General features: G+C 38.3%; 1 protein-coding gene across 3 annotated transcripts in view; it reads right to left on the reverse strand.

Annotated features, from left to right (window-relative positions):
* Nucleotides 1-27,873, reverse strand: part of TLK1 (tousled like kinase 1) — a 127,357-nt gene that overhangs the window by 26,406 nt on the left and 73,078 nt on the right. For all 3 annotated transcript variants that reach the window (XM_039913153.1, XM_029072092.2, XM_001515003.6), the window contains exons 2-11: nucleotides 27,486-27,604; nucleotides 25,644-25,715; nucleotides 13,328-13,403; nucleotides 11,863-11,909; nucleotides 11,204-11,299; nucleotides 9,288-9,377; nucleotides 8,524-8,616; nucleotides 6,993-7,103; nucleotides 6,738-6,874; nucleotides 71-259 (exon numbers count right to left, since the gene is read on the reverse strand). In XM_039913153.1, the coding sequence (XP_039769087.1) occupies nucleotides 71-259; nucleotides 6,738-6,874; nucleotides 6,993-7,103; nucleotides 8,524-8,616; nucleotides 9,288-9,377; nucleotides 11,204-11,299; nucleotides 11,863-11,909; nucleotides 13,328-13,403; nucleotides 25,644-25,715; nucleotides 27,486-27,599 (1,025 nt within the window). In that variant the 5' untranslated portion in view covers nucleotides 27,600-27,604. The remainder of the gene's footprint in view (nucleotides 1-70; nucleotides 260-6,737; nucleotides 6,875-6,992; nucleotides 7,104-8,523; nucleotides 8,617-9,287; nucleotides 9,378-11,203; nucleotides 11,300-11,862; nucleotides 11,910-13,327; nucleotides 13,404-25,643; nucleotides 25,716-27,485; nucleotides 27,605-27,873) is intronic.

Consider the following 27,873-nt stretch of genomic DNA (forward strand, 5'->3'; position numbering starts at 1 on the left):
TATATCACAAATAAAAACACTAATCTCACTGGAAAAGTACTGATAGAAAAACATTACCCCTATAACTTACAGCTGGGGCAAATTAGGTCTGACAAAAGGATCGTTTTCTGCTCCATTGACAGCTTTGTTTTTCCTTTGTTTTGGTTCAGAATTGGTCGAGGGTGCCTGAGAATTATTTGTAGATGGAGGTTTTCGCTTGGCTAGGAGTTTTCTTTGCCTTTCAATATCCTCCCTTTGCTGATTCACCCACTCTTGCTGCCTGTCATCAAAACAAACAAAATAAAGTTAATATCATCACCTTTAACAACTAAAACACTATATGTAACTATACAAGTCTGTAGTACCATCAGATGAGGAACAAGTTACACTTGTGCCTTCCCCATCCTTTTAGAAGGTAAATACAGTAGATCCAAGTAGATCCACTTGGATTTCCTCCCCAGTAATTACAATTAAATTTGTAAGAGTTTGGCATCGTGTGGACAATGACACTAGCTTCAACCCAGAACTCTTTGGGCAGGATGAGCAGCTATCACTAGCCTGCCCCGCCCCTTGGGGGTAAGAAAAGGATTAAAGGGGACCCAAGTTAGAGGCTTCAACCATGCTCCCTACCAGCTTCAGGGTCAGAATCCTGAAGCTGCGACAGTAATGCACATCCTGCAAGACCACACAGTTGCTGCCACCACTGGATCATGATCTGTGGCCACGGCAGTTAAGTCCTGTATTTTTACAGTGGCAGCAGCCCTGGAGATGACTGGCAGGATCTGGTAGATGGATCCGGGCCTAAAGAATTGTGACGCTCGTGTGGTCCTGTGTGACACATGCTGCTATGACAGAGCAGGCCGGGGTAGGGAGGCAAGTGGGAGGGTGTATCCAAGGGAGGGCAAGGATAGCCATTTGCACCTGGTTCTAGTGCCCGGTGAGGGCCAAGGTGACAGTGGAGAAGGATGATGCACTCTTTAATTCTTCCTTCCCTCCTTTCATTCTACTTCCCTCTTCCTTTTGACACTGCTTCCTCCCTCTCCTTCTTTCTTCCCTGTGACTCCCCCATGCTTAAAATGAAAAGTTTGCACCCCACACTCTGTTTCTCTCAACCTTCAGAGACCTATGAAATCCCACCTCCTCCGGGAGGTTATCCCTTCAGTCAATCCATCAATGATATTATTGATGGATCGACTGGTTATCCGCAGTCTGAAACCCTTCACCATTGGCTTTAAAGCAGTCATTCATCTTGCCCTCCTCCTACCTCACCTCGCTACTCTCCTATACACTGCACACTTCGCTCCTCTAACGCTTACCTTCTCACTGTACCTCGATCTTGTCTATCTCACACAGACATCTCGCCCACGACTTGCCTATGGCCTGGAACGCTCTCCTTCCTTATATCCGACAGAAAATTGCATTCCCCCATATCTCCTCCAAGAGGCCTTCCCTGATTAAGCCCTCCTTTCCTCTTCTCCCTTCTGCGTCACTCTGATTTGCTCCCTCTCTGAGCCCTTATCTATAATTTATTTATATTGTCTGTCTCCCCATCTTGACTATAAGCTCACTGGACAGGGAATGTGTCTGCTTACTGGTATATTGCACTCTCCCAAGCGTTTAGTACAGTGCTCTACCCACAGTAAGAACTTGACAGAACTTGAAGTGGAAAGTGACAGTAACATGAATAAGTGAGTTTTCAGAATAAATAATCTAAAGATATGTACATAATTTTAAGATATGTATATATGAATTTGTCCTTATTAATTTGTCCTCTTCCCAAGTCACATCTTCCTAACACCTTTTGCACTAGTGTAACCCTTATGTACTCATAATCACGGGGATAACTTCTGTAAATATATATTTACACTCTCTGCTACTTAAGCATTTCTTTCTAGCCTTCTCTTCCTCCTATCAGTAAATTATTTTGTGCTGCCTCCCCTGTTGTGACTAAGCTCTTCAAGGGCAGGGGACTTCTCTATCATTACTCTACCCTCCCAAGCCTTTAGTGTAGTGCCCTGCCCAAGGGAGGCACTAAATAATCACAACTGATTGATAAGATGCATGAATGAAATTCCTGTCCTACTTATAAGCCTCCTGCCAGAGTCTTCCACCAAAGCCTGTCCACAATTGCTTCTTGGGGAAAGTAGGCTGGCTTGAGTCTAATTACCAAAATGTTGACCCCCTTTTTCTAGACTCATCTTTTCCTCAGTTGTATAGACTCCTGGGCTACTTCCTTCGTGTCTCCAGAATTCAATGTTTGTTTCCTCCTCTCCCTCTGCCTATTTGTATGAAGACACACTTTAGCACTCGGTTACCTGTGGTAAACATAAGTGTATATGTACATCAGTTGTTCTCCCACTCACTGTCATTAACATTTATTGTGGGTGTACTGTGTGCAGAGCACTGTATTAAGTGTTTAGAAACATGCAACAGAAGAAACATGGCCCATGCCTTTGAAGAGCTAACATATGTTGCAATATACAAAAGAATAGGAGTATGGATATAACAAAAAATAGGCACTTTAAGTAGATAAACTCACATTACTGCTAAAATGGCCGAGACAGCACTATGACCATGAAGATGGATTTTAATCAGGGATGACTCCTGGAGGAGGATTTTGTGGATGATATTCACTAATTTAGATCAACCTCCTCACATTAGATGAAAGCTCCTTGATGACAGGGACTGATTGACTTTCTTTTCTGTTTTCTGGACTCTTGCACACAGTATTTTGCTGATACTAATAAAATCCCAGAATAAATCTCTCTGTTGTCAATGATAAATGAACAAACTTCTACTTGGAGGGAGAGCAAAGTCAAAGATTCACACCCAGGAAAAGAAAACAATGAATGTCATTGGAAGAAGGCTATGGGTGCAGGGATTAAATTGGTGACAGAAGAAGAACAATAAGAATGTTCATTAACCAAAACTGTTGCAGTTTTAGTCCCCTGGACTTGGGCTATGACCCTGAGAGAAATAGAGTTTAATTAGCAGAAGAGGAGAGGCTTCACCCATTCTTTCTCTCACCAGCCGAACTGATGCAACTGCAGCTATTTAAACCTTAAACCATTTTTCCTTCAACGTTTTTGCATTTTGGGTTTGTCTGTTCTTTCGGCAGCATAACACACATAAACTGACATTATCAGACTGCAGACCATAAGGAACCATTTACTAATTAGTATCCATTTTATCTTATATAGATTGAGACATCCAAGTTTCTTCATTTGTGGGCCAAATGGCCAGAAATCCATACATAGACTGGCTGCATGAATTTTTAATTGATAGCAACAGTGAAGTGCAGCCTGTCAGCTATTTGAAAATATGGATTTTTTTTAAAGCAACAATAAAATTAAAAACAGTTTAATCATTAGTACAAAACTGAACCACGAATAAACTTAGCTCTTGCCTTCAATCAATTTTGATCATATTGATAAAAAGGTGCATTTAACAGACTGAACTATTTTAGGGAACTGTGGGCTATATTCTGATAGGGCACACACCTCTATTCTGACTCAGCTCCACTGACCTAATAATTCTATTAATTTGGACTAGACCCACCCACTTTTAATCCAAATTATAAAGTTTTATTCCATTTTGTTTGAGTTAAGACTATCCTGTCTATGCTTGTAATGTGGGCTAGCATTCTATTTTCAAAAACATTAATTCAATTTAATTTCAAATTTAATGTGAAAGATTCATATTTTCAAAACTTATGTATAACAAATATATTTTAAAGAAAGGGGACATCAGAAAAGTATGTAAGGAAATTTCAAGGATGGATGTAATTTATGTTACAGAGCAATCTTTTCTATGAGGAATTCCAATGTAAAGAGGGACTACAAAATAATAGCAAAAATTTTTATGTAACAGTAACTCTAAAATGTGTAAAAAATAAAACTAGAAACTTAATGAAACATTTATGCTGCCTCATCCATGGTTATCAAATAAATTCTTCACATATGAATTTACTAACGCAAAAGGAACCTGGATGTTCGGGATTATCCCAATTTCCAGGCCTAAGGCAGGTTCCTTAGGAAACTGCACAGATAACAAAATGAGAATAAAGGGTTTACAAGAGAGACGTAAGATTGCTTTAACTGGTTCTAATTAGGCAATTGCCACCACCAAGAACATTATAGATGCCCGAAATCTCATTTCATTGGTAAAGTCTATTTGCCAATCCCCACCCTTTCTTGCCTCAGCAAAAACCCACCCACACCTCAAAAAAACACCCATATTACAAATATTATCATTCCTATATTACAAATTACAAATGCAAATTGATGTTTGGTAAAGATAAAAGGGTCACTATAACAACTGACTAGTTAACCGTGACACCTAGAGCTTTAACAGGTGGAGAAGTAGGAAAATAAAGAGCAACATAAATGTGAAAAGAGGACAAACTAAGGGGTGGCAGTGCCTTGAGAGGACTACTAAGTGGTGGCAGTGCTTTGATGACTGCAAATTATTTTCCTGCAAGGCAAGGGAGTTGCACTAGCCAAAAAGATCCATTCCTGCTTCAAAGTTCTTCCTTTGAATTTCTCTGATTATTTTGCTTCCTAGGACTACAGTGCTTCCAGTCTAAAACTTCTGCCTGGCTCTTGCGGATCTCCCAGGCTGCTTGAGCAATCTGGAGGTGAGGAAGGCTAACAGCTAGTCCTCACAAGGCTCCAGAGCTGGGGCCAGAAGGGTTATCAGGGAAAGAAGACAATGGAAGAGATAGAGACAATATTTTGGAATCACCTCAAGATCCTTTCCAGCCAGGAGGTGTGGTGGGTTGCCCGTGGCTGTCTGCCTTGCCCAAATAGCCACTAACTCAGGTTCTTAGTACCGCTACCCCCTCCATCTGCCTCCTTGGGGTTAGTGCCGGTGGAGACAATCCTGCTGCAGTCTTAGTCCCTTTGCTCACCTGAAATTAGCCCAAACCCATTGGAAGCGGGAAGCTACCATTCCACTAGTGGGTTACTGCCATCACCCCTCATAAGTTTTTTCTCCCTTCTCCTACCTGGGGCCATCTCTCCTCCACGCTGCAGGGAGGGGTGAATGGAGATAGGAGATTTTGGGGGGGGGGGGGGGTAAGGGAGTGGGCTGGGGCTGGATAAAGCAGAATGACTTTTTTTCTTGCCTCTGCAAAGGCGCTTTTTTGCTGAGGAAGGTATTTTCTTTAAAGGGAGACAGGGGTTAGACTTAGCAACTCTGGCCATTTCACAACAAGTTACACTATTGGCCAAAGAGTTCCAAGTGGCTCACGAATCACAGTTTAGACCATTACCTGATAAATTCCTAAGTAGTAGGAATCACATTTAATTTTGAAAGCATCTAGAATAGTATAAACTTATGGTACCTAATGAATGTTTATAATGGGAATGTTGAATGTTGAAGATGAAGAAACAATTATTTAGGTAATAGGTCATTTAGGAAAAGGTCCGTCAAAACAGCATTTCTGTCCCCAGATCGGCATCATAATCATCCAGCATTTCAGAGAGAGGAGAGGGAAATTATAATGGAGGAGAGCTCCTGCTCTCTTCTCTTCTCAGAGAGTGGGTTCACTATTTGGAGAAGAGGGAAAAATAGAAGTGAGGAGCTCACTTTTTTTTTTTTTTTTTACAGTCCAGCCAATTCTCTAAGAAGTTAAGGGTTACATCTTTGATGAACCTCGCACTAAGAAGAACTCTCGATATATCCACCAATTGTACACTTCAAGCGCTTAGTACAGTGCTCTGCACATAGTAAGTGCTCAATAAATACTATTGATTGAATGAATGAATGTCTTGAACAACGCCACACACATGCGCTCAACCAATTTTTCCATTCAGATCTGGGCACATGTTGGAAGATATTTCCCTGATTTCCCAACAGCATTCTATCACAAATGAATGATGAATCCTCACATCATGAGAGAACTGGCTGTACTGTGGTGTCTTCTACCTAGTGGGAGGTGGGGGTGTCCCTTGTTCCCATCTGTCACAGAATTTATGAACAAACTGATCCTGGAGTTTTCCTCAGAAAGGAAACTTGAACGCTAAGTATTGCCCAGGTCTGGAAGCAGTCCAAGACATGTTTTCCAGAGGGCTAAAGCCTCAGAGCTAGTTTTCTAGTTCCTCAACTGGACAGGGGGACTAAATATGCTTATATTTGCCTTTACTTAATTGGTAGGCTTCTATGGTTCTAAAACTACATTACACTGATTAGATCGATCGAGTATAGGCTTCTGAAATGGAGCAGAAGCAGGCCAGCTGCAGCGGGTTGAGAAAATGTGGGTGGGGAGAAAGGCAATTTTGTAAAGGAGAAAACAAAATTTGGGTATAGATAAAACTTGTTAAGATTCTTTCAATATCATTTTTTTCTTGCAATAAAATCCAAAACCTAGGGTCGTCATACTTTGAAACAGTCATTCAGGATAACTATATCCAACATAAATGCTACTCAAAGTCCAGCCAGCTAAAATTGTAGCCTAGTACCTATGTTTACATCTTTCCAACAATTACGCTGAATGCTTCCACCCAATTCGCATTTTACATTCACATTTTTTCCAATGCTAGTTTGAGATCAAATGAGGCCTAGTGAACTTCTTTCAAATCCATAAGAAGTCAGCATACTATACCCAGTTAACTCACTGGGGAGCTTCGTACTGAATATTGAAATTTCGAAGAGCAAGGAGGAGGATATGCAGGTATAAAAAGTAACTCCGCTGTAAAAGTTTTAAATAATGAAAATCCTCCATTGTTACAAACTATTTAAACATAAAAGGGACTAACTTCACAAGATTTTGAAAGGCAAAGCCATCCGTCCACTGTTCAGTAAATGAAGCACCATGCCGGACAGTTGTAAAATGCCCAAGGCGGAGTCGATCTTGCATGCTCTTCTCCCTGCTTGCCAGTTTTTCTTGTGTGCTCTAAGGAAATCAAAACATTGACACTCAATCATTTGCTAAGCTTACAACTCAAAGACTTGAGAGGACAGGATTGAGCAAATTCAATTCACTGCCCCCACCAAATTTTACTAAGTCTCACCTTTTCAATCAGAAGCTTCTTGCTCATTGAAATGCATTTGTTTAACCTTTCTTTATATTTTTCAAGTAGCTTTTGTTGTTCATCTATTTGTCTTCTAAGATCACAGTTAGCCTAAAATGTTTGAAGGAAACATTTAACATCTATGATTTCAATTTTAAGATTTGTCAATGGAGAATAAAAAGAAACATTACTGGACTGACTTCCTTGATTCATAAATGTTCAGAATTATGAATCGTCTTCAGCATAACTTCCTCGCCTCTTAAGTAGAATCAGTAATATACCAGCATTAAAATAAATCGTCACCACTGAAAAATGTTTTACATATACAACTTTGCAAATTACCAATTCTAGAGGAAAAAGTGTTTGCCAAATAGAATAAAATGTTAATCTCCTTGGGTGCCTTCAATTCTAACTCCTGGAGAAATGGCAGGTGATAAATTTTTGTAGGTAAACTCTATTTGATTTGTAAGACAGTTTTAATGTGTAAAAGAGTCCATGGTCTTTTCACCAGGTCACACTGCCTCCCTGTATGGATTATCTCGTTTGGGTCGATGCATAACTTCAGGTTTCTTCAGGCATTAAAGGTAGCATCTAGAGAGAAATTTTTAACTAGAAAATACTAATCTCATGAAATACAAGGCAAGAGAATCAGTGAGCCTAGGGAGTTATTCAGACCTTCCTAAAAGACTCCTAAAAAAAGCACCCCCTTCCCTTTAAGTTATGGGTTCCCTTCAAAAATCTATAAAATAGTCTAGCCAAATAGCCTGTTGCAATGAGAAATTAAATTAAAACTAAATTCAGTCCCTCAAGCAGTTAACAGTTAAACATTTTTTCAAGAATTAAAGATAAAAAGCTACACACCCCCACACAAACTCCAGCACTTTACAAAGTATGCTGAGATAGGCAACTGTGCTAATCAACCTATTAACTGATGGCTAGAGCATGATTTTCAAACATGCTGTTTTCTTTAGTTATTTGCAGACCTGTGTTCTATTTTTTATAAATACCGTCCTTAATCCATCCATCTTTAGAGAACTTTGTCTCCTAACTTCATTATTATTATTCCTATTATGCATTATTTAGCATCTTTCTTTACATAAAATGCCAGCATTTTCAGAACCATTTTTAATTAAAATTTGCCAAAGATTTAGCACTCTAAGACGAAAAGCTACTCTGTAAAAAGACTTTCATAAGAAAAGGTTGCATTCTTTCAAATATCAACTTTGGCTAAAGCCTGAAATCCATTAAATATGTTTCTGATGGCATCAACATTTTTCTTACGATCACTTATCAGAGAGAAATGTGTTCTATATGCTGATCTAGTACTTTCCAGAATTCTGTTTCTTATATTTAGGAAGTATTTATAGATCTTGTAAAAAAGGGATTTTCACCTTCAAGCTAGTGCTTTCAAATCATGTTTCATTTTGAGAAGAATATTTGTAGCTTTAAATTTTTTCACATAATACTTTCTGCACACTTGACTACTAATGATTTGCTTAAAAAAATGTTTTCTATAAATCTTATCACTTACCCTGAGCAAGTCATCTATTCGACCTTCCTTCTTTTCCAGGTCTTGATTTTTATTACTTTCTAGTGCAGCTAATTTCAACATTGTGAGATCAGTCTAAACAAAAGGAAACTGTTTTATTTTTGGCAACACAATTGGAGTAGACAAATGTTAATTGAAAACACTTCCATAACCATTTCTCTAAAATGAATTACCATGTAAAAGATAACTTTGCTCGAGACATTATGCTAAAAAGTTTCCAAATTAAAACTGAATACTTCATAAGAAGATTATGCTAGGTCATCATATCATCTGGAGAGATGGCAGGTGAGACATTTTTGTAGGTAAGCTCTATTTGATTTGTAAGACTGTTTTAATGTGTAAGAGAGTCCATTCTCTTTTCACTAGGCCACACTGCCAACCTGTATTGATTATCTTTGTTTAGGTCGATGCATAACTTCAGGTCTCTTCAGACATCAACTGGTAGCACCTAGACACAAATTTTTAACTAGAAAATGATAGGTCATCATATCATCTGTGGCTCCCAGTTGACAAAAGCCTTAAGCTTGTGAGGTGCCAAACTACTTTGGGAAGTGGAAAAACTATACTCTAAAGCTAATTTAGGACAAATGGACAATCATAAATGACAGATTCCTCATCCCCACTACAAATAAAATTTCCTCAAAAATTAGCTATAAAAAAAGTTTCATCAACATAAAGTCCTCAAGTGCATTTAGATAGATGTTCATTTATTCTGAATACCAAAAAATTTACTCTAAAATACTTACCTGAGTAATTCTAAATGATAACTGCTTTGGTTGTGTGACAGGATGGTCCCCAAAGGCTAATGCAGTAGGAGAAGGGCTATTTGGACGTACCTAAAACACATGTGGAAAAAAGGTGACTTTAGTCCAAAATGAGAACAGATGCAGATTCTATGTGATCACTATTTCATTTAGTGATATAAATGAGATTAAAATCAGAAATAATTTACTAATAATCCTGTCCTCTTTCCCATAGACTTCAATAACTAAATCAGCTCTTTTAATTAGAGTCTCAAAAACTCCCTTACTGCCTGTCCAAACTTCCCCAAGCTTGCCAATCACCTAATCCAAATGACAGTGGAGGAAACCAAGGCTGCCCCTTGCACAATCTTTCTGCTTCTTAACCATTCTTTTTTTGGTCATCACAGAGTACTAATTTCTCAAGTTCCATGCAGAAATTGAGGCTTCTGATCTGAACAGGCCTGATCTGGTTTTACAAGGAGCCCCTGTTCCCAGCAGCCTCACCTGGGGAGCAGTAGTGAAGGGCATACATACTTGATGGGGGAGAAACAATGAGTGGATTATCAGGCTTGATGTTGGACAAAATAATGAGAAAGGGAGTGGGAAAGTGGAGAAAGGGAGGTCAGAACCAACACACGTTAGATGTAGGCTAAAGGCCAGGGTTCCCTGAAGAGGATGAGGGGGGCCAGCAAAACCTCGAGATTGTCCTGGAATAGATGTCCAGTAAGAAATGGGTTAAAGCATTGGCCATATGGCAGTGGGATGGAAAACTACAAAGAATGACATGTGATATAAATCAATCAATGGTATTTAGTGAGTGTTTACTGTGTGTAGAACACTGAGAGTACAATACAAAAGATTTGGCAGGCTCAATCCCTGTCCACAAAGAGGGTTAGGGGAAACAGCAGAATATAAGTACTTGTACACAAACTTTACACCCTTTGACTCCACCACCACCCTCTTCATCTCTGATGCACGCAACGTTGGCAGTTTTCATTCATCCAATCAGATTTATTGAGCACTTACTGTGTGCAGATCACTGTGCTTGGGAGAGTACAACAATAACCAGACATTTCCTGCCCACAACGAGCTTACAGTCTATTTATTTATGCTCTCGTTTTCAGTATGTTTCTAAATCCAATCAGTTTTTCCTCCACATTTCCTTGATCTTCTTCTTCTCTACCTAAATAACTCCAAGTCTGGTTTTAGCTCTCATATCCCAGCTATGCTACTGAATTAGCCTCGTCACTAATCTTCCGGTCTCTTCAGTCTACATGAATAATCACTTTAATCTGGTGTACTCACATAAGAGCTAAGTACAATGCTCTGCACACAGTAGGTATGCAATAAATGCTACTGATTGATTTTCTATCACTGTTGCTTCAAGATTTGCTTTGAGGCTGTGATATACCATCCTAGATCTATTTGAGTACCTAATTTCATTATGAAACACAGAACAGTGGGTCTATATCTGCCCAGTACAGAATATGTACATATATTTCAACACATTCATTATAACACTGGAGCATTATCAGGAAGTACGAACTTACTATAAAGAATACTAGTATTAACATTCAACAGCACTACGTAGAAAAGTTCTAAAACTATTATAATTGCTCTAATCACTGGTAAAGGATGAGTATTTTAATTGGCATTATTGAGAAATGTAATCCTCTCACAAAATGTAATCCTTAGCCAATTAAACCACATTGCTTTATTTTTCAATTATCTCAATTAGAGTAACACTTATTTTAAAATTGCACAACTGGAAATCACGAAACAATATACAATTTAATTCTGCTGAAATCAATCCTTACAACTAAAACCAAAGTGACAATGATCCTATCTACACATTACTGTTGTATGAACATTTTCAACTTATGCTATACATGACATGACTGGAAAACAAAAGAACTTACAGAAGAGGAAGGGGTGGAATGTGAATGTGAGTTCTGAGGTGAACGGATTGCAGGAGGTATGCCTCTTACTGGACTTGAACCATTCCCCCCTTGGTACTGAAAAGAAAAGAATACAGACACATAGTTATATAGTGTGTAGGTTTATGGCTCTGATGTTGCGATTAGTAATTTCAATTATCTTTACAAGACTATAACAATTAATTTCACACATTTTAAAAATCAAATTTGAGAATCATATAAGTACATTATTCCCAGTTTGGACTGCATAAGAGAAGCACAAGGTCACATAATATTTAAAAGGTCAATATAGGAGAAAAGAGCACCAATTGATACAAACTGATAGACACACACAAATTTAAAAAAATTAATATTCCTTTCACCATATAATTTTCTCCAATTTTATAACTAAGTTTAGCAAACTTTTCAAGTAATGATCTACTTCTCAATGACCCTTTGAACTGGAAATGTGATTCTCTAATAGGACATCAAACAGTCAGTTTCTAAGATATCGAAGCTCATATCAAATGTCAGATGAAAACAACAGTATTGATCATTTACTATATCAAGGAAAACAAAACAATAAAGATTTCTCAAAGTTGACTGTTAGTTGATTATACTTATGTTACATTAATCAGAGGCAATCTCAAAATTAAACTTACTTCAAAATAATCACTAATTTTGTGACCTCGTCCCCCAATATTTTTTCCTAAAATGTAAAATAAAAATTATTTTTTTTAAAAAAATAGAATACACAATCATTTTGTTATTACTGATCAGAGAAGTAAATAACAAATTTTACTGTCAAAGAAATATACTTGGGAGTATTTTTTGAACGTGGGATGATTTTGTCACTTCAACTAGCAAGCCAGAGAGAGCAGGGAAGGAGAGGGGGATTATTTTATAAAAACACTACTTTAACTGCAGAGCGTTACTAGGGTGCTCATAGGAATGTTTTGAATTTCAAATAGCTTTGAGAATAGGTCTTTCCGTGACAAATAACACTTCAGCGGAAAAATACGTCATGTTACCATTTTAATTACTGGAAGTTCACATTGGCATATGTGGACATATTTTTAAAAGCAGTATTAATAATGCTATTAGTTCAAAGACATAGGTCTGAATATAATCTTTACATACTTCAAAGAACACATAACTGGATGACACAAAAGAATCATTTTAAAGTTTTTTTAAAATAGGTTATAGTTGAGGGTTTTGGGGTTTTTTTTCTGTGCTTTAGTTTCCAAGGTCCTATAATAGCAGTAGTGATAACAGCCACAACCAGAGCTTGGTTTCTAAGTGGCACCAGAAAAAAACATCTGAGATATGCTTGTCATACATATATATAGGTAAATCCAAGCTAACAAAATTAAAAGCAACTAAGCCCACTATAAATAAACATATTTTCTGGGGAAAGGGAATTTAATTTAGTTCCAGCTCCAAAGAGCCCTCTTCTCTTGCCAAGCTCCCCCGCTCCATCCAGGGGCTTTCAAAACTATAGGCTCCAGCAGGTGACATTGTAGGAGTGGAGAAAAACTTGCACTGACCACAAAGGGCATTTTCCAAGAAAATCTATGTAAGGTAAACTATGTACAAACATCAAGGGTTAAAACCAAATTACAAAATGCACTACTTAACTCAGTGAAACCCCCCCTCAAATATAAATTCCTCCTCTAATTCAAAAATAATACATTTTGGGGTTCAATTTCCTACAAATGCAGAACCAAAAGATCATGGAATTTCCTTGAACATCTTTTTAGGGATAATTTCCAATTCTGAAAAATTTATGAGAAATCCCAACACAGATAAAGTAATAGACTCCAAAAAGTAGTTGCTCAAAAAGTACATTCCAGAAACACCAATGTGGAGATTGCATAGGAAATAATTGACAAGAAAATAAATTTCAAGTAGATCTAAATAAGCTCGAATCCACACAAATATGAAATACCACAATATCACAATATGAACCTCCAAAGAAAAATCACAAATAAAAATGATTTAAATTCTCATATTCAATCAATGGTATCTATTGAGCCCATACTGTGCATAGAGCTTGGGAGAGTAAAATACTTGCGGAAGAACTACAACAGTAATTTCTTTTGACTTAAAGAATCTTGTTTAGTTTACCTTGACTGCTTTCACTCTGGCTTTCGGCTTTTCTCTTTCTTCCTCTGGATGGCTCTGACTGTTTTTTCTCTGGAGTCTACAAAATGCAAGTTTGTACAACAATATATTTCTGATTTAGATTGGAAATAGACTCAACAGTAGTACATTATATAGTATCTGGATATTAAAAGCAGCTTTAATACATTGTTACTATTGGTGTAATTCAATTGTCATTTCTCAATTTCATCATCTTTAATTTACAAAAGGAGAAAAGTTCACTCAACCAGCTTGCTAGCTACTCAGTAACATTTATAGAACAATATTTATTTGAAGAGCAGATATGCAGCAAATGCAAAAAACTGCTGATATGGTTACAGCTAGACTAAAGAAGGAATCCTTGGGAAAAAAAACCTGAAGTAAACATTCCAATTTTAATATGTACTATCTATCCTGACTTTGCTAAGCAAAGGAACTCATTTTTCAGGAGACAGCTTTTTCTTACCGTTTTTAACCTGAAGAGTCTATGAAAGTGGATGTGTCTAGATAACCAATGAGTTTAAGTACACCAACAATACACTAAAAAGAGTCTGAGCAATTCAGACTGTTCTCATCAGTGTTTCTTTGCACAAATCTACAAAGTCGATTACAGTATACTTGCCATTTTTTTAACTGGAAAAGCCAACAAAGAGCACTCATTTTTAACAGTTCGTTCATTCATTCATTCATTCATTCATTCAGTATTTATTGAGCGCTTACTATGTGCAGAGCACTGTACTAAGTGCTTGGAATGTACAAACCGGCAACAGATAGAGACAGTCCCTGCCCACTGACGGGCTTACAGTCTAATCGGGGGAGACAACAGTTGAGATTCTACTTGAAAGTTAAAAAGACATAGGCTTTTCCCATCCAATGCTTTTTCAGGAAAAAAAGAATAAGGGAGGTGGGGGGCGGGGGGAGAGAGAGAACGTGGAGAAACAGTTGAGGACAATGGAAGGTTTGCAATCCAAGCCAAGAGACAAAGGTAGAGACTGTTTTCTCAAAACTCATTTTATCATTACAGGTTTTAGATGAAACATAATTGGGAAATTAGATGTGAAAACACACATCTGTCTGGAGAGAATGTAATATGTCAGAAGACTGTTCAAAGCATATTTGCACACAAGTTTTTCTTAACACCTGAGTCTCCCAAACAGCAACCCTTGCCTTATCAGAGAGCAGAAGTGTTCAATGCGACTTTCTAAAAACCATACTGGGCTAAATTCTCATCTCCAAAATAGTGATAGACCATATAGGCAATGGAGAAGCAGTAATTTATCTAGACATCAGTAACGTTTTAGATTTAATCCTTCAAAACATCTGCCCTCATTGACAAGCTATAAAAGTATGGTCTTGGTTATGTTTTGGTTATATGTGCAACTAACTGGCCAAAGGATCACAACTAAAGGGAAAATCAATAAATGATAAGAGCCCAACAGGTTGTAAGGCTATCCTCTAATAAGGAAATCATCAATGGCTTGGTATCAACTAGGGGGTGTTAGCAAATTGTAACTCACAGGAATCATCCCCGGCCCTGGCCCAATTCTATTTAAACCTGTATTGGTGACCTGGTTCAGATAATCAAAAATATCATCATCAAATTTTCAATGATACCAACTTGGGACACAAACAGCAGAAAAACCAACAAATGGGGATTATACCTGACAAAAGCTGACTATGATTCAACCACAAGAACAGGATATATGAGTCGGCACGGAACTGTAAATGGTTTCCCTTACCAACTGCTTAGAAGTCCCTGTGGTTGGCAAAACTTTGACAATACCAAAAGCTAACATGACACATGGCATCAGTTGAGATGGGTTGTGACTGTCAAAAGTAGAGAAGCAGCCTAGCCTAGTGGAAAGAGAAGGCTGGAAGTCAGGGGGACCTTGGTTTCAATCCCAGTTCTGCCAACTGCTTGCGGTATAACCTTGGGCAAGTCACTTAACTTCTTTATGCCTCAGTTAACTATCAGTAAAATGGGAATTGAATCCTCCAACAAACTGTGAGCCCTATGTGCCCGACCTGATAAGCTTATACCTACCCAAGCACTTAGAAGTGGGCTAGATACATAGTAAGCACTTACATACCATATAAAGTATGCCTTACATTCATGATGAATATAAATAGCACCTCAGTAAAAATTTTTACTTACCTTTGATACTTTAAGTTAAAACTTAATTATACCTTATTCTGTAAATTTACTGTTAAAATTTTATTAAGTAGTTAATTTTCCTTGGCTTCCTCACAGATTGCTCACACATTTTCTTTGAGGTCTTCATTAGATGCAAAAAAATCACAAAGTTGAGAAGAAAATGCAGTACAGTAGGACTGGATCTTAATAGCATGAGGCACAACATGGAATTGTGCATGAGGTCCACAGAACCATGCATCCACTTGATCCTCTTATTATGAGTGCCACAGAAATTTGTGGGGATGAGAACCTGATATAAAGTACGGGTGCTGGCAATTTGAATGACAATCACAGCCTGATGCTAAGCTATGGAGAGCCAGATTAGCCAAAATGGCATAGAGAGTTGTTCTTCATTCTCAAAGATATCCTTGTTTCCCTTACAGGGGATTAGGTGGCTGAAAAGCCGAATGGAAGATCCAGAGTCCCAAGCACACGTGCACAAGCAAAGACCTCCTTTTATGTTGCTGTCATGTTTGTAGCACCTGGTACAATTTTCTTTTTTGTTTCTGTTTCATGATTCTCTTGAAGTCTATGCTTAAAATGTTGTCTCTTTAACCCTGCAGTTCACCAATGTCGTCTCTGCTACTGATTGGTCCCAGTTTTCAACTGAGACAAAATTGTTTGAGGCTTTATTTTAATACACCTGGATTTATTACCTCTCACCCACATCCTGCCTCTGGCCTGGAACTTCCTCCTCCTTCACAGCTGACAGATAACCACTCTCCCCCCGCTTCAAAGCCTGATTAAAAGCAGGAAATATGCCTGCCAACTCTTACACTGTACTCCCCTGAACGATGTTCTGCACATGGTAAATGCTCTCTAAATAAGAGCACTTTTCAATAAGAGCAAATGTTTCCTCTGCCCCACCTTGCTTTCATTTGCCCTATTTCAGCTCAACATATGGAACTTTTGAGGTATCCTAATGTTGTCCAGTTCCTTTGTATGTCCCACCCAGAGAATCTGTAGTGTGGTGAGCTTGACTTCACTGGCAGGCAACTGCCTTGGTTCTGCAAGTAACACTGGTGGAAGGGAATACTCAAGAAGTCTGCTGTGGCATACGTTGGGGGTCGTAAGAGTTGAGAAAACTCAACATTACAGCTCTGTAGACCTTAAGCTGACCTGAAGCCTACTAGGACACTGCTGCCACACTGACTGACAGGCTCCCAAAGGGCTGCCTGACCTTCTTGATTCAATTTTCTACTTCTCTGCCTATCATTGCTTCATCAAGCCAGTGAGTTGCCTAGGAAATGTAATTGTAACTGTGTTTAGGCCTGTGTTGCCAATGAAGACCTCTGGTTGTGGGTGGTGTTTCCCTGAAGCATTCAGTGTTCTTAAGACTTATCGTTACTTCTTAGCATCTGGCTGATTTGTCACAGCAGTTTGTAGTCATTTGCATGTCTTCCTGGGTGTGTGCCTCTAATGCACAGTCACCCACATATAGTAACTGTTAAAATAACTCTCTCCGGGGCTCTGAATGGTGCTTGAAGCCTACTGAGTTGGTCAAGTTTCCAGAAGAAGAAGACTGTTAAGTCTGTGTCCAAGTCTCTTGATGATATATGGTTATACAGAATAAATTGTCATGTTTGGAAGGGTAGGTACTGCTCTACCAACACTGATAACGTAGTAGAAGACCCCCGTCTCTGACATCATTGGCCATGGAGCCATGAAGCAGTGCCAGAAGCTTTAATGAACTACTCAGGGCAGCCAATTAATCAAGTCTGTACCCAGTATTGGTGTTAAATATGTGATATGTGATATGTGAAAACTGTATAGACATCTTGGTGCCCTTTCCTACAGTTCGCCTTGGTCAGCTGGGTCAAAAGTTGCATGAACTGGGGAAACTACCATAATGGGGCCTGGAGGCTTGTAAAGAGAAAAGATTGTTGAAGGACAATAAGAAGATACATTTTCAGGGATAAGAGTGGAAAGCAGGCAGGAGAAAAGGTATAATTTCCTCTTCTTTCTTCCTGCTCCTCTCTTTCTTCTCTATCCCCTCTATACCCCTTTTAAGAGCTCATTCAGTAACCGAGATCAACCCCAGAGACATTTCAGGATATGGATTAGCCAACAGTTGAAGGCGGCAAGGAAAATGGACAATGATGACTGAATAGTTTAAGGGGAATTGTTAGGGCAAGGTTAGTCATTCCCTCAGCTCCACAGCATAGCCCCTCCCAAGTATGTAGGTTGGGTCTGACTGCTAAATTTACTGCAGGAGACTTCCACGGAGCAGGATACTTTAATTAAATAGCTGAAGCAGCATGACCAAAGGGAGCAGCCAGCAGATCTATTTGGATACACAAACTATAAATGACAAGGCATAGCAGTGGTATGCTGGTTTAAAAAAAAAGTAGAGAGAGCAACTTGGAATGAAGGAATCAGAATTAAGGTGACTTATTTGGACAAAGATCTCAGGCAACCCAAAAGGTAAGAAGCTCCTTGAAGGCAGCAGAGATCAAGTCTACTAATATTATTGTACTCCCCACTTAGTACAGCACTTGGCACACAGCAAATGTTCAATCAATACTGTTAATTTATGATAGAACCTCAACAGCATTAAATCTTCGGAGAGCGTGGAGTGTTTATTGTGTGCAGAGAGTGAGTGTTTACTGTGTGCAGAGAGTGATAAAAGACAGTCCTCCTGACCTGAAAGAGTTTACGAACTGAGGCGCTTGGAAACCCAAGCCTAGCCAAACCTGGAAGAGAGAGAGAAGGCCCAGTGGCAGCAGGACAACTCTAAAGTTTGGAATCAAGTGAAGCTGCAGATCTTTGAGTACTCAGGAGTAGCTATGTGAGTGGGGTAAGATGGCCATCTCCATCTCACAGTAATGTGCCTCTCCAATAATTCTACGATGAAAACAACAACCTTGGAGGGATGAGGTTGGCAGGTGTATATGTGATGGGGTGATGCAGAACAGAGTCGTCGTCAGATTCTTTGCGGGGAGGAGAGGGAGTGGGAGAAGTCAGAGGATAAAGTAATTTTGAGAAAATGGTTTCCACTAGGGTTCCCCTCAAAAAAAATTAAGGTTCCAAATGCACTTAGCCTTTAAAGGTGTCAGGTGATAACTTGAAATTTCCTAACAGTCTGCACCACATATTCATTCTACTGCATGTGCCCTTCACAACCAATGCATTTCCCTGCTCACCTGTTTGTTCATTTCATTCCATGCCCTAAACGGGAACCTGACTGACAGGGACAGGAGTGTGAATGGTGTTCCACAAGCCAATAGCACTATATGCAATTCAGGACCACGGCTCAACTGTCATTCCTGCTGGGAGACTCCATCATTCCTCCTCCCCTACTAAGACTGACCCAGGTTATTTCCACTAGAGAAAGGGTGAGTCAGAGAATCGGAAGAATGAGAGCAAGAGAATTGGTAAGAATAATTAGAAATCATGGCTGGAGAAGGGTCTGGACAACAAAAAAGAACACTGACCTAGAGATGGCGTTAAAATGGATTAGAAAATTAAGCTCTGAAAAAGACAAATTGTAATGCAAAGCAGCTTCTTGGGGGAGGAAAGAGGGCATTTAATATAAGTTGCACAAAGAAGGGGATGACTACTATTTCTATATGGGATACTGAATTCCCTAAGATGAGAACAAGACCTTTGGAAAACCAACTATTCAGATCTGATATTTCTTCATTTAAATGTACTAAACTAGCTTTATTTTTAATCAAACATGAAAGTCAGGTTTAAAGAACGACGATTAGCACTAAGTCACGTGAATATACACTTTCTTAAAAGATAAGGTTACAGTTACAGTACTGTGCTTAGGCAATTACACAGGAGTTGTTACATATATGGTAGAACCATATATCCCTTCTTAGAAAACAACAAAGCACTAAAACCACATCTTCTAAAGTAGAAAAATTAGGAGAAATTAAACTGTTTTCCTTGGACCCCCATCCAGTTAAGTTTGGAGAAGAGAACTAAGGTGAAAGGGATAATGAACCTGGAAAGGTTAAGATAGTTGTCCTTCTTACATTTACGTATCATGACTTTGTTGTAATACAAAGTTTCATAATTCTTTACTATAGGGATTGGAGAAGAAAAAGTATTAGTCTAAAAATTCATCTCTCTAAAATAATATTCTTTCTCTTTTGAAATAGTTCTCCCCATTTCTTATGGGTTTATTCACATCTACCCTCAGGAATCTATGTCAAGGATAATTAAATCTCACATTGTTTGTCTCAATTTCCTTGGTTCAAATAAGAAGTCAATTATCAAATTCACTCTTTATAATTTGAGCTGCAGTGCCACGATGATCTTTTAGCCCATAACTTAAAATGCCAAACCTTAATTTCATATAGCATTTATTTTCAGGTAATTAATTCTATAATTTCACATAATCCTACAATTTGGCTATGACCATGGGAAATATTTTTGCTACTCTTATTCTTAATATCAGGATAAAGGAATAATAAAACTGGAAAAAACTTAAAACATATGAAAATAGTAAAACATTAGGTAGTACTGCACTTGTGAGGTACGCTAAATGCTTTTTGATGCTACCAGTGCCTTTCCCCAGAATACAAGTTATCACCAGACAGCAGAAAAAAAGGAAAATATTTTTAACTGTTTGATATCATGCATCAGTAATCAACAAGATGGGGTCGGAGTCAATACGGTCAAAAACAATGTTTAGCAAAATTAAATTCTTTACATCTTACTATATAAAGTTATATCCGCAAATCTTATAGAAAAACTCAAAACAATTCTACAAAGCTACAAAATTTAGGCTCTTTGAAATAAGCTGCTGGGGTTTTTTTAAACTCACGGGCATGAGAAAATAATCTACTACTCAGCAATAACTGAGTAGACAGATAGTTTGAAATATAACCTATCTTATTAATAATAGTTCAGAATTTGCATATGGTATCAAGAGCTGGTTAAATACTTCAAAGAAAGCATTTTTAAGTCATAAAAAAAGGTAAAGCAATATGTGACAAAGAAAATAGGCTCAGCCATAAACCAAATTGCTAAAGAACAGCAGCATCAGGCAGAAGTTGATTAAAAAATACATCATCCTATCAAAGAATATAAAATAATATATCACACTCTTCCTGCAGATGCACAACATGGAGAATCTCCCAGTTGATAGGTTTCTAAAATTTTAAACGCTATTCCTTTTTTCCAGTCTGAAGATTATCAGTGATTAAGTATCAAGACATATAAAATTAAATATATATTGCAAAACGAAGCAGGTAGGTTCGGCATCTTTTATTTTGAAGGGATAGGCACACTAATCTTATGGCTTTATGTAAAAAGGCTAACAACAAATAGCAGATAACGAACACCCTCAATCATTCATTCATTCATTCAATAGTATTTATTGAGCGCTTACTATGTGCAGAGCACTGTATTAAGCGCTTGGAATGTACAATTCGGCAACAGATAGAGACAATTCCTGCCCATTGACAGGCTTAGAGTCTAATCCGGGGAGACAGACAAAAACAATAGCAATAAATAGAATCAAGGGGATGGACATCTCATTAACAAAATTAATAGGGTAATAAAAATATATACAAATGAGCAGATGAGCACAGTGCTGAGGGGGAGAAGGGGAGGAGCAGAGGGAAAGGGGGGGAAGGGGGCTTAGCTGAGGGGAGGTGGCGGTGGGCAGAGAGGCAGCAGAGGGAGCAGAAGGAAAGGGGAAGCTCAGTCTTGGAAGGCCTCTTGGAGGAGGTAGGGCTCTGAAGAGGGGAAGAGAGTTAGTTTGGCAGAGGTGAGGAGGGAGGGCATTCCAGGACAGCAGGAGGATATGGGCCAGGGGTCGACGGCAGGACAGGCAAGAACAGGGGACGGTTAGGAGGTGAGCGGCAGAGGAGCAGAGCCTACGGGTTGGGCAGTAGAAAGAGAGAAGGGAGGAGAGGTAGGAGGGGGCAAGCTGATGGAGAGCCTTGAAGCCTAGAGTGAGAAGTTTTTGTTTCGTGTGGAGGTTGATAGGCAACCACTGGAGATTTTTAAGAAGGGGAGTGACATGCCCAGAGCATTTCTGCAGGAAGATGGAATTCAGGGCAGTGGAATGAAGAATAGACTGAAGCAGGGAGAGACAGGAGGAAGGGAGATCAGAGAGAAATCATTGACATCCCCCAGGCACCACTCCCGCCCCTCCCCCCAAAAGCAAAAAAAACCTAGCAAAACAAAACAAAAAAAATTTGTAATTGTACCTAGGGCCACAATGAACTTGAAGTAGACAGCAGCAAAAATGATTAAAGATTTGGGAAACATCCCCAACAAGGAAGATTTGTTCACCTTGGAAAAAGGGAGTCCTGAAAAATTTTGAATGCAAATTTTATCTGTAAAATGGGGATTAAACGCCTGTTCTCCCTCTGACTTAGACTGTGAGCCCCATGTAGGACAGGGACTGGGCCCAACCTGATTAACCTGTATCTGTTCTAGTGATTAATTCAGTGTTTGGCTCACACTAAGTACTTAAATACCAGAATTATCATTCATTACTATTATTGATAATAAAAAATACATGAAGGGATATTTGCATAAAAGAAGGTGAGCAGCTTTTCTTCGCTGAAGATGAAATAAGAAAAAGGCTTAAATTTCAACATGGGAGACAGTATAAACACTGGCATTGGAAATAATTATAGAAAAGACCCCCCCTCCCCCCCCAAAATTCACTAAAAAATAATTTTTACCAGTACCCAAACTCCTTTTCAAACCATTTGGAATATGAATATACTGCATATGGGTCTGTACCCTTTAAGCACTTGTATCCACCCCTCAGCCCCACAGCAGTTATGTACATATCTGTAATTTATTGTACTTTTGCACATATCTGTAATTTATTGTAATGTCTGTCTCCCCTTCTAAACTGTAAGCTTCTGGCGGGCAGGAAACATGTCTACAAACTCTGGTGTACTATACTCTCCCAAAAGGCTTACAACAGTGCTCTGCACAAAATCATTCAGTAAATACCACTGATTATAGTTCAACCCACACAAAACCCCCAATGATTTAAAGGAAATAACCCCTCTAAGACATGAAAAAAAAAGTTGCTGAATTTCTAAGGTTCGAACAAAAATGCACTGGAGATGCAAGACAGCAGTTTATAGCCTGCTCCGTGCAGGCTGGTCTCTCCCTGTAAATACCAGGGAACACCAACTTCCAGAAGTTCCCACCAGAGCATTGAACAAGTGGGCTACTCTGGAACCACTAGCCCCTTCAAAAGCAGAGGATTTTAATCCATGTTCTCCAAGAGGTCCCTTAATCCAACCCCAGAGTCTCTCTCAGGACAACATGTACCTAGGCTAAAAATTCAATAATCACAAATAAAAAGAATGGCAAGTCAGCCTAGTTTGTGAAACAGCCTGAAAATACTGAGCAAAATTACAAGTGAACCACCCCTACTCCTAGAGATGGAGAGAGCAGACAAATTTTGAAACAAATTAAGTGTGGGTAATTATGAATGGCAAAAAAACTCTTCTATCAAGTAAAATCCTGACAAGAAATTAATTTACAGCTATTAAAGATTAAGGGCAATGCAAGCTATATTCATAAAATAAAGCCTACACGAAATAGCTCAAGAAATTGAAACCATGATTTTTCTGGATGGATATTCCAGTCAACTCAGTCTCTTATTCACTTCCCAAAAGAATATAAGAAAAGGAGAATCTACAAAATGGACAGTCTTCACCTAATTAAAAGAAATTAAAATGTGAAGCCTTCAAGTTGCCTTTAAAAAAAGATTACAGTTTCAGCAAGGGAAGACCCAGAAGAAGAGAGATTAAGTTGATTTTGTCTGCATTTAATGGCTAAAGATGATAATGCCTAAAAGTTGAATTAAAATGACCGACTAAGGCGGCTTAACTCAAAATGGCCTGGACTTTCCTTAAATCACTGAGAAGCTACAAGGATAATATCCAAATTTAGACCGTGAACAAGAAATTTCTTCCTTGTTGTTACAAATAGGTGAATGACCACTTCCACTCAGTTTCTTAAAATGCAACAAGTGACCATTCTTTTTCTGGATTATTTATATCTACAAAGACGACTCAAAGATTTTGCAATGAAATGGTTTGGTTCATAGGTTATAGGAAAGAAGATATTTACGAACCCAGAGGGAACTATCAATTAAAAGTTTATTTGGAGTAAACCAATCTGTTAATCAAAGGTAGCTGGAGATTGTCTATCCACCAAGGACTCTCTGTTATTACATTGATAGCAAGTAAAAAATAAGATTTGTTAAAAGGGGCAAGGTAATAAAAACTGGACTGGGATTACCAAATGCAGCCTTAGGCAAGGTTATTACTAAATAAGAATCAATTTGTAAAATACAATTTCAAGGCACACATTCTTTTTTCTTACATGGGGAAAATATAAATTTAAAGAAAGTGACAAGTTTGACTATTTCCAAACATTTTACTTCACTGAAGAATAAATCTCTGGATTCTTTATTTTGTATTAGAACCAAAAGATTTTAAGACATTTTTGTTACTTCCAGAATCCTCTAACCACACCGCAAATAGGGTAAAGCCTGCTACTTAGATTTTCTTGGAATTTCTCTTATAAATTGATGTATGCATGGCAGCAAGTACAAGACATTTTATCAAAGAAATTGTATTTTATTATTAAGCACATGAATTAATGGAGTTTGCTAAATGAGTTTTTTTAAATAAGAATTCTATCAACTAATGGTGATTTTAATGGATGAAATCCAGGAGGTATCCTTGGAAAGGCTTAGAGAAAAATTACAGGGACAAAGATAACTGAAACATATCTTATGGTTTCACTAAACATTTTGTGATTAAGATGAAGGAAAATGAGATTTGAAGAATTCCTCAATAGAAGTAAATTTTGCAACAGGGTAGTTTCATCAATTCATTTTACCCAGAAGATAATGGTTATGTTCATTTTAAGAAATATTCCAAAGCTCTGGGAAGCTAGAGTGAATAACTTTAGTCCTTTTTGCTTGGTGAGAAACAACCTCTCCTGCTTTCATATAGGCCTAGAGGTGTTGGGATCCCAACTTCTTTAGTCAGTTCCTCTAAATTACTGGGCTGAGGTAACTTGGTACTAGAAGACCTATTAAGGCTTACCTCAAGGGGACCTACTGTGGAAAAGGTCCCGACACTTGCACAGTCCTTTCAGCTGCCTGTCAGATGTCTCCACGGAAGGGAAAGCCCAGTGAGTCAGGGCCCCTCCTGAACTAGCTTAAACTGTGTGGGTACCTGAACACCACTGTATAAAATGCACCCCAGGCAACAAGAGGACTCAGATGCTTAAAACCAGCACAAGAAATAAAGATGCTTCTTTCAATGTTCCGTCTCTCTCCAAACTCAAGGAGTTATTACTCAATGCTGGAAATTTGTTAATACTCACTATCAACACAGTTTTCTTGCCCTGATCCAAGTAGAAAAAGAATGGAACGCATCAAGTAGAGAGACAGCTAAAAGATGGAAAACCAATGAAACTTTTTAATCCTTTGAGAAAAGTAAAACTCCCTGATAACTGAAAAGATGAAAGTTTCCAGAATAAAAACTTGAATAGAAGATGCAATAGCAACTAAATAAATGACCACATCTAGTCAACTTCTAAATCAAATATATTTTACAGTTAAAGTGTGGAAAGCTCAAAATTCAGTCCTCTACTCCACATAATTAATGGCTACATTTTCCAAGAAAAAAAATCCTTGATTTTTTTAAAAGATAAAAATCCATTTCAAGAGATAACAGACCAACCACAAGTAAATAGTTTGTGTGCACAATGTAAAGAAGATATAATTGGTACATAAATAGATTTGAGGTTCACATTTCCAAGGAGTTATTGCAAACAGCAGTGGAAAATGATTTTGAAATATAATGAATCAACAATTTACCCATCGTTCCCTTCTAAAACCATTTATATAGTTAAAGCCTAAACTCAGCTACACCACTGACAAAATTTTATTGCCTTTATAGAATTAGACCACCCACAATGTTCTTCACTCTGAAACACAACAGAACACTTATCCTTTATAACATGGTTTATTTCAGATAATGGAATGGAATAGTTCTTTAGCACAATACTGAATAGCCACTGAAAAGAAACTCATTCTAAAAGTTATATTTCAATGTTAGCATCAGATTTCATATCCCAGATATATTTACATACCTCTGATTCTTTGTCACTTAGAGATCCCAAGCTTCCAAAGCTGTGATTTGAACTTTCATTGTTTGTTGAGGCCTTGGGGAAAAAGGAAAAAAAAACCCTCAGAGTGAAAGATCATTTTGGTTGAAATAACCATAAAGATGAGGAAATAAACTAAATCAGTGCTAATCTCAGGTGCTCTTTGCATCTAGGTGACTGTGGTTATATAAACCAATCAGTGGTATTTCTTAAGCACTTACTGTGTGCAGCACACACACAAACACATACATGCATATATGTTTCTCTACATAATAATAATAATAATTGTGGTATTTTTTAAGTGCTTAATATGAGCTACGCACTGTACTAAGTGCTGGGGTGGACACAAGCAAATACGGTCGGACACAGTCCTTTTCCCTCATGGAGGTCATAGTCTCAATCCCCATTTTACAGATGAGGTAACTGAGGAACAGAGAACTAAAATGCTGGCTCAAGGTCAGATAGCAGGCAAGGGACAGAAACGGGATCAGAGCCCATGACCTTCTGACTCCCAGGCTTGTGCTCTCTCCACTAAGCCATGCTGCTTCTCCGTACAGAAAGATAAACGTATGGCAAGCAGCGTGACACATTGGAAATAGCATGGGCCTGGGAGACAGAGGACCTGGATGCTAATCCCGGCTCCACTACGTACCCACAATATGATCTTGGGCTTCATTTGTCTTCATCTATCTAGACTATATGCTCCTTAGGGGCAAGGAATGTGCCTGCCAATTCTATTATACTGTGTTCTCCCAAATGTTTAGCACAGTGCTCTGCACACAGTAAGCACTCAACAAAGAACTGATTGATTTTCTAGGCCTCAAGTGCCTCATCTGTAAAATGGGGATTCACTACCTGTCTTCCCTCCTACTTAAAATGTGAGCCCCATGTGGGACATGTACTGTGTCCAACCTGATTAACTTGTATCTACTGCAGCACTCAGAACGGTGTTTGACGTAGTAAGCGCTTAAATACCATAAATGATCAATAAATTACTTAGCAAAGTGTTGCTGCCACTCCAGTGTGCAAGTTCCAGGCCCCTTGACCCTTGTCTTTCACTGCTCTATGTGACAAAATTTGGAAGGACAATGTGAACATAAAGACTTGGAAACACTATATAATTCAAATCCCTTTCTCTAACACCATACAATAAATACCATTACTACAACTAAAACAAATCTTTCAGAAGGTCAGTATTTTAAAGTAGCACCCTTTAAGGATTACTGATACCCAGAGATGAATAAAGCAAAAAAAAAGAAATACAAAGGAATTGTGTGGTAAAATGGACCTTGAGAGGAGTAAATGTTTCCTGTCCCTTACAGGGGCAATGAAACTTTCAAAAGTCACATTTTTCTAAGTAGGTTGATAGTTTGTTGTTTCATTAAAAAAAAAACTAGAACAGTCTAACTTCAAGATTAATACCTTCAAGTTTCATGCCCCTTGGAGGTTTGAGCCTCCAATGCAATGGAGACTATCCAGAGTAGCTCAGTTCTCTCCCAAAGCAGAGAGCTAGAGCATTTTATCAGAGCCAGATGAAAGGGAATTGAGAGAGATCAATTGGGCTTGAAAAGTCTATTTCCAGTTCCTGAATTAGAAAATTTGGTGAACGTGGGCTTTAATGAGCAGAAAATATTTTTTTGGAGTTTGTTGGACCCAGTGAGGAGGAATGGTCCTGGGAATAACCATACGGCAAAGAACTGATGTTTTTCAACAATCCATGCTACTATTCCCTCTCATTGGACTGGATAATTGAGTCTGAACTGAACATTCTAAAAAGTCAGATAATATGAAGGGGAGGGGCTTAGTACAGCCAACAAGTTTACTCACTTTTGCTCCAACACTGCAGCTTCCAGTACTCCCAGTGCTACCACTCACAACTCCTGTAAATCTGGCCTCTAGCAATTCTTGCCTTCTTGGGTCCAGACTATGAAGCTCATCCATTGCACCTAAAAATATATATATCTGGTTAGTTAAATTCTGCCCAAAAGGTTTGCAAATGAACATTTCTGGTAAACAGAATGCTTATCTGTTGGGTTAAACATAAAGATTTACACTTTAAGCTCACTTGAATAGAAGAAAACATCTCAGATTGAAGTACTTAAGATCTTTTGATCATCTCTATCTAATAGCAGGCTCACTCCATTTTAAAATTTGGTCCAAAGATGCTGAGAATTGCAAAAATAAAAAATAAGGGCTTCACATGGTGCTGTGCTTA

The sequence above is a fragment of the Ornithorhynchus anatinus genome, chromosome 9 (assembly GCF_004115215.2).
Source record: "Ornithorhynchus anatinus isolate Pmale09 chromosome 9, mOrnAna1.pri.v4, whole genome shotgun sequence".
Classification (NCBI taxonomy): domain Eukaryota; kingdom Metazoa; phylum Chordata; class Mammalia; order Monotremata; family Ornithorhynchidae; genus Ornithorhynchus; species Ornithorhynchus anatinus.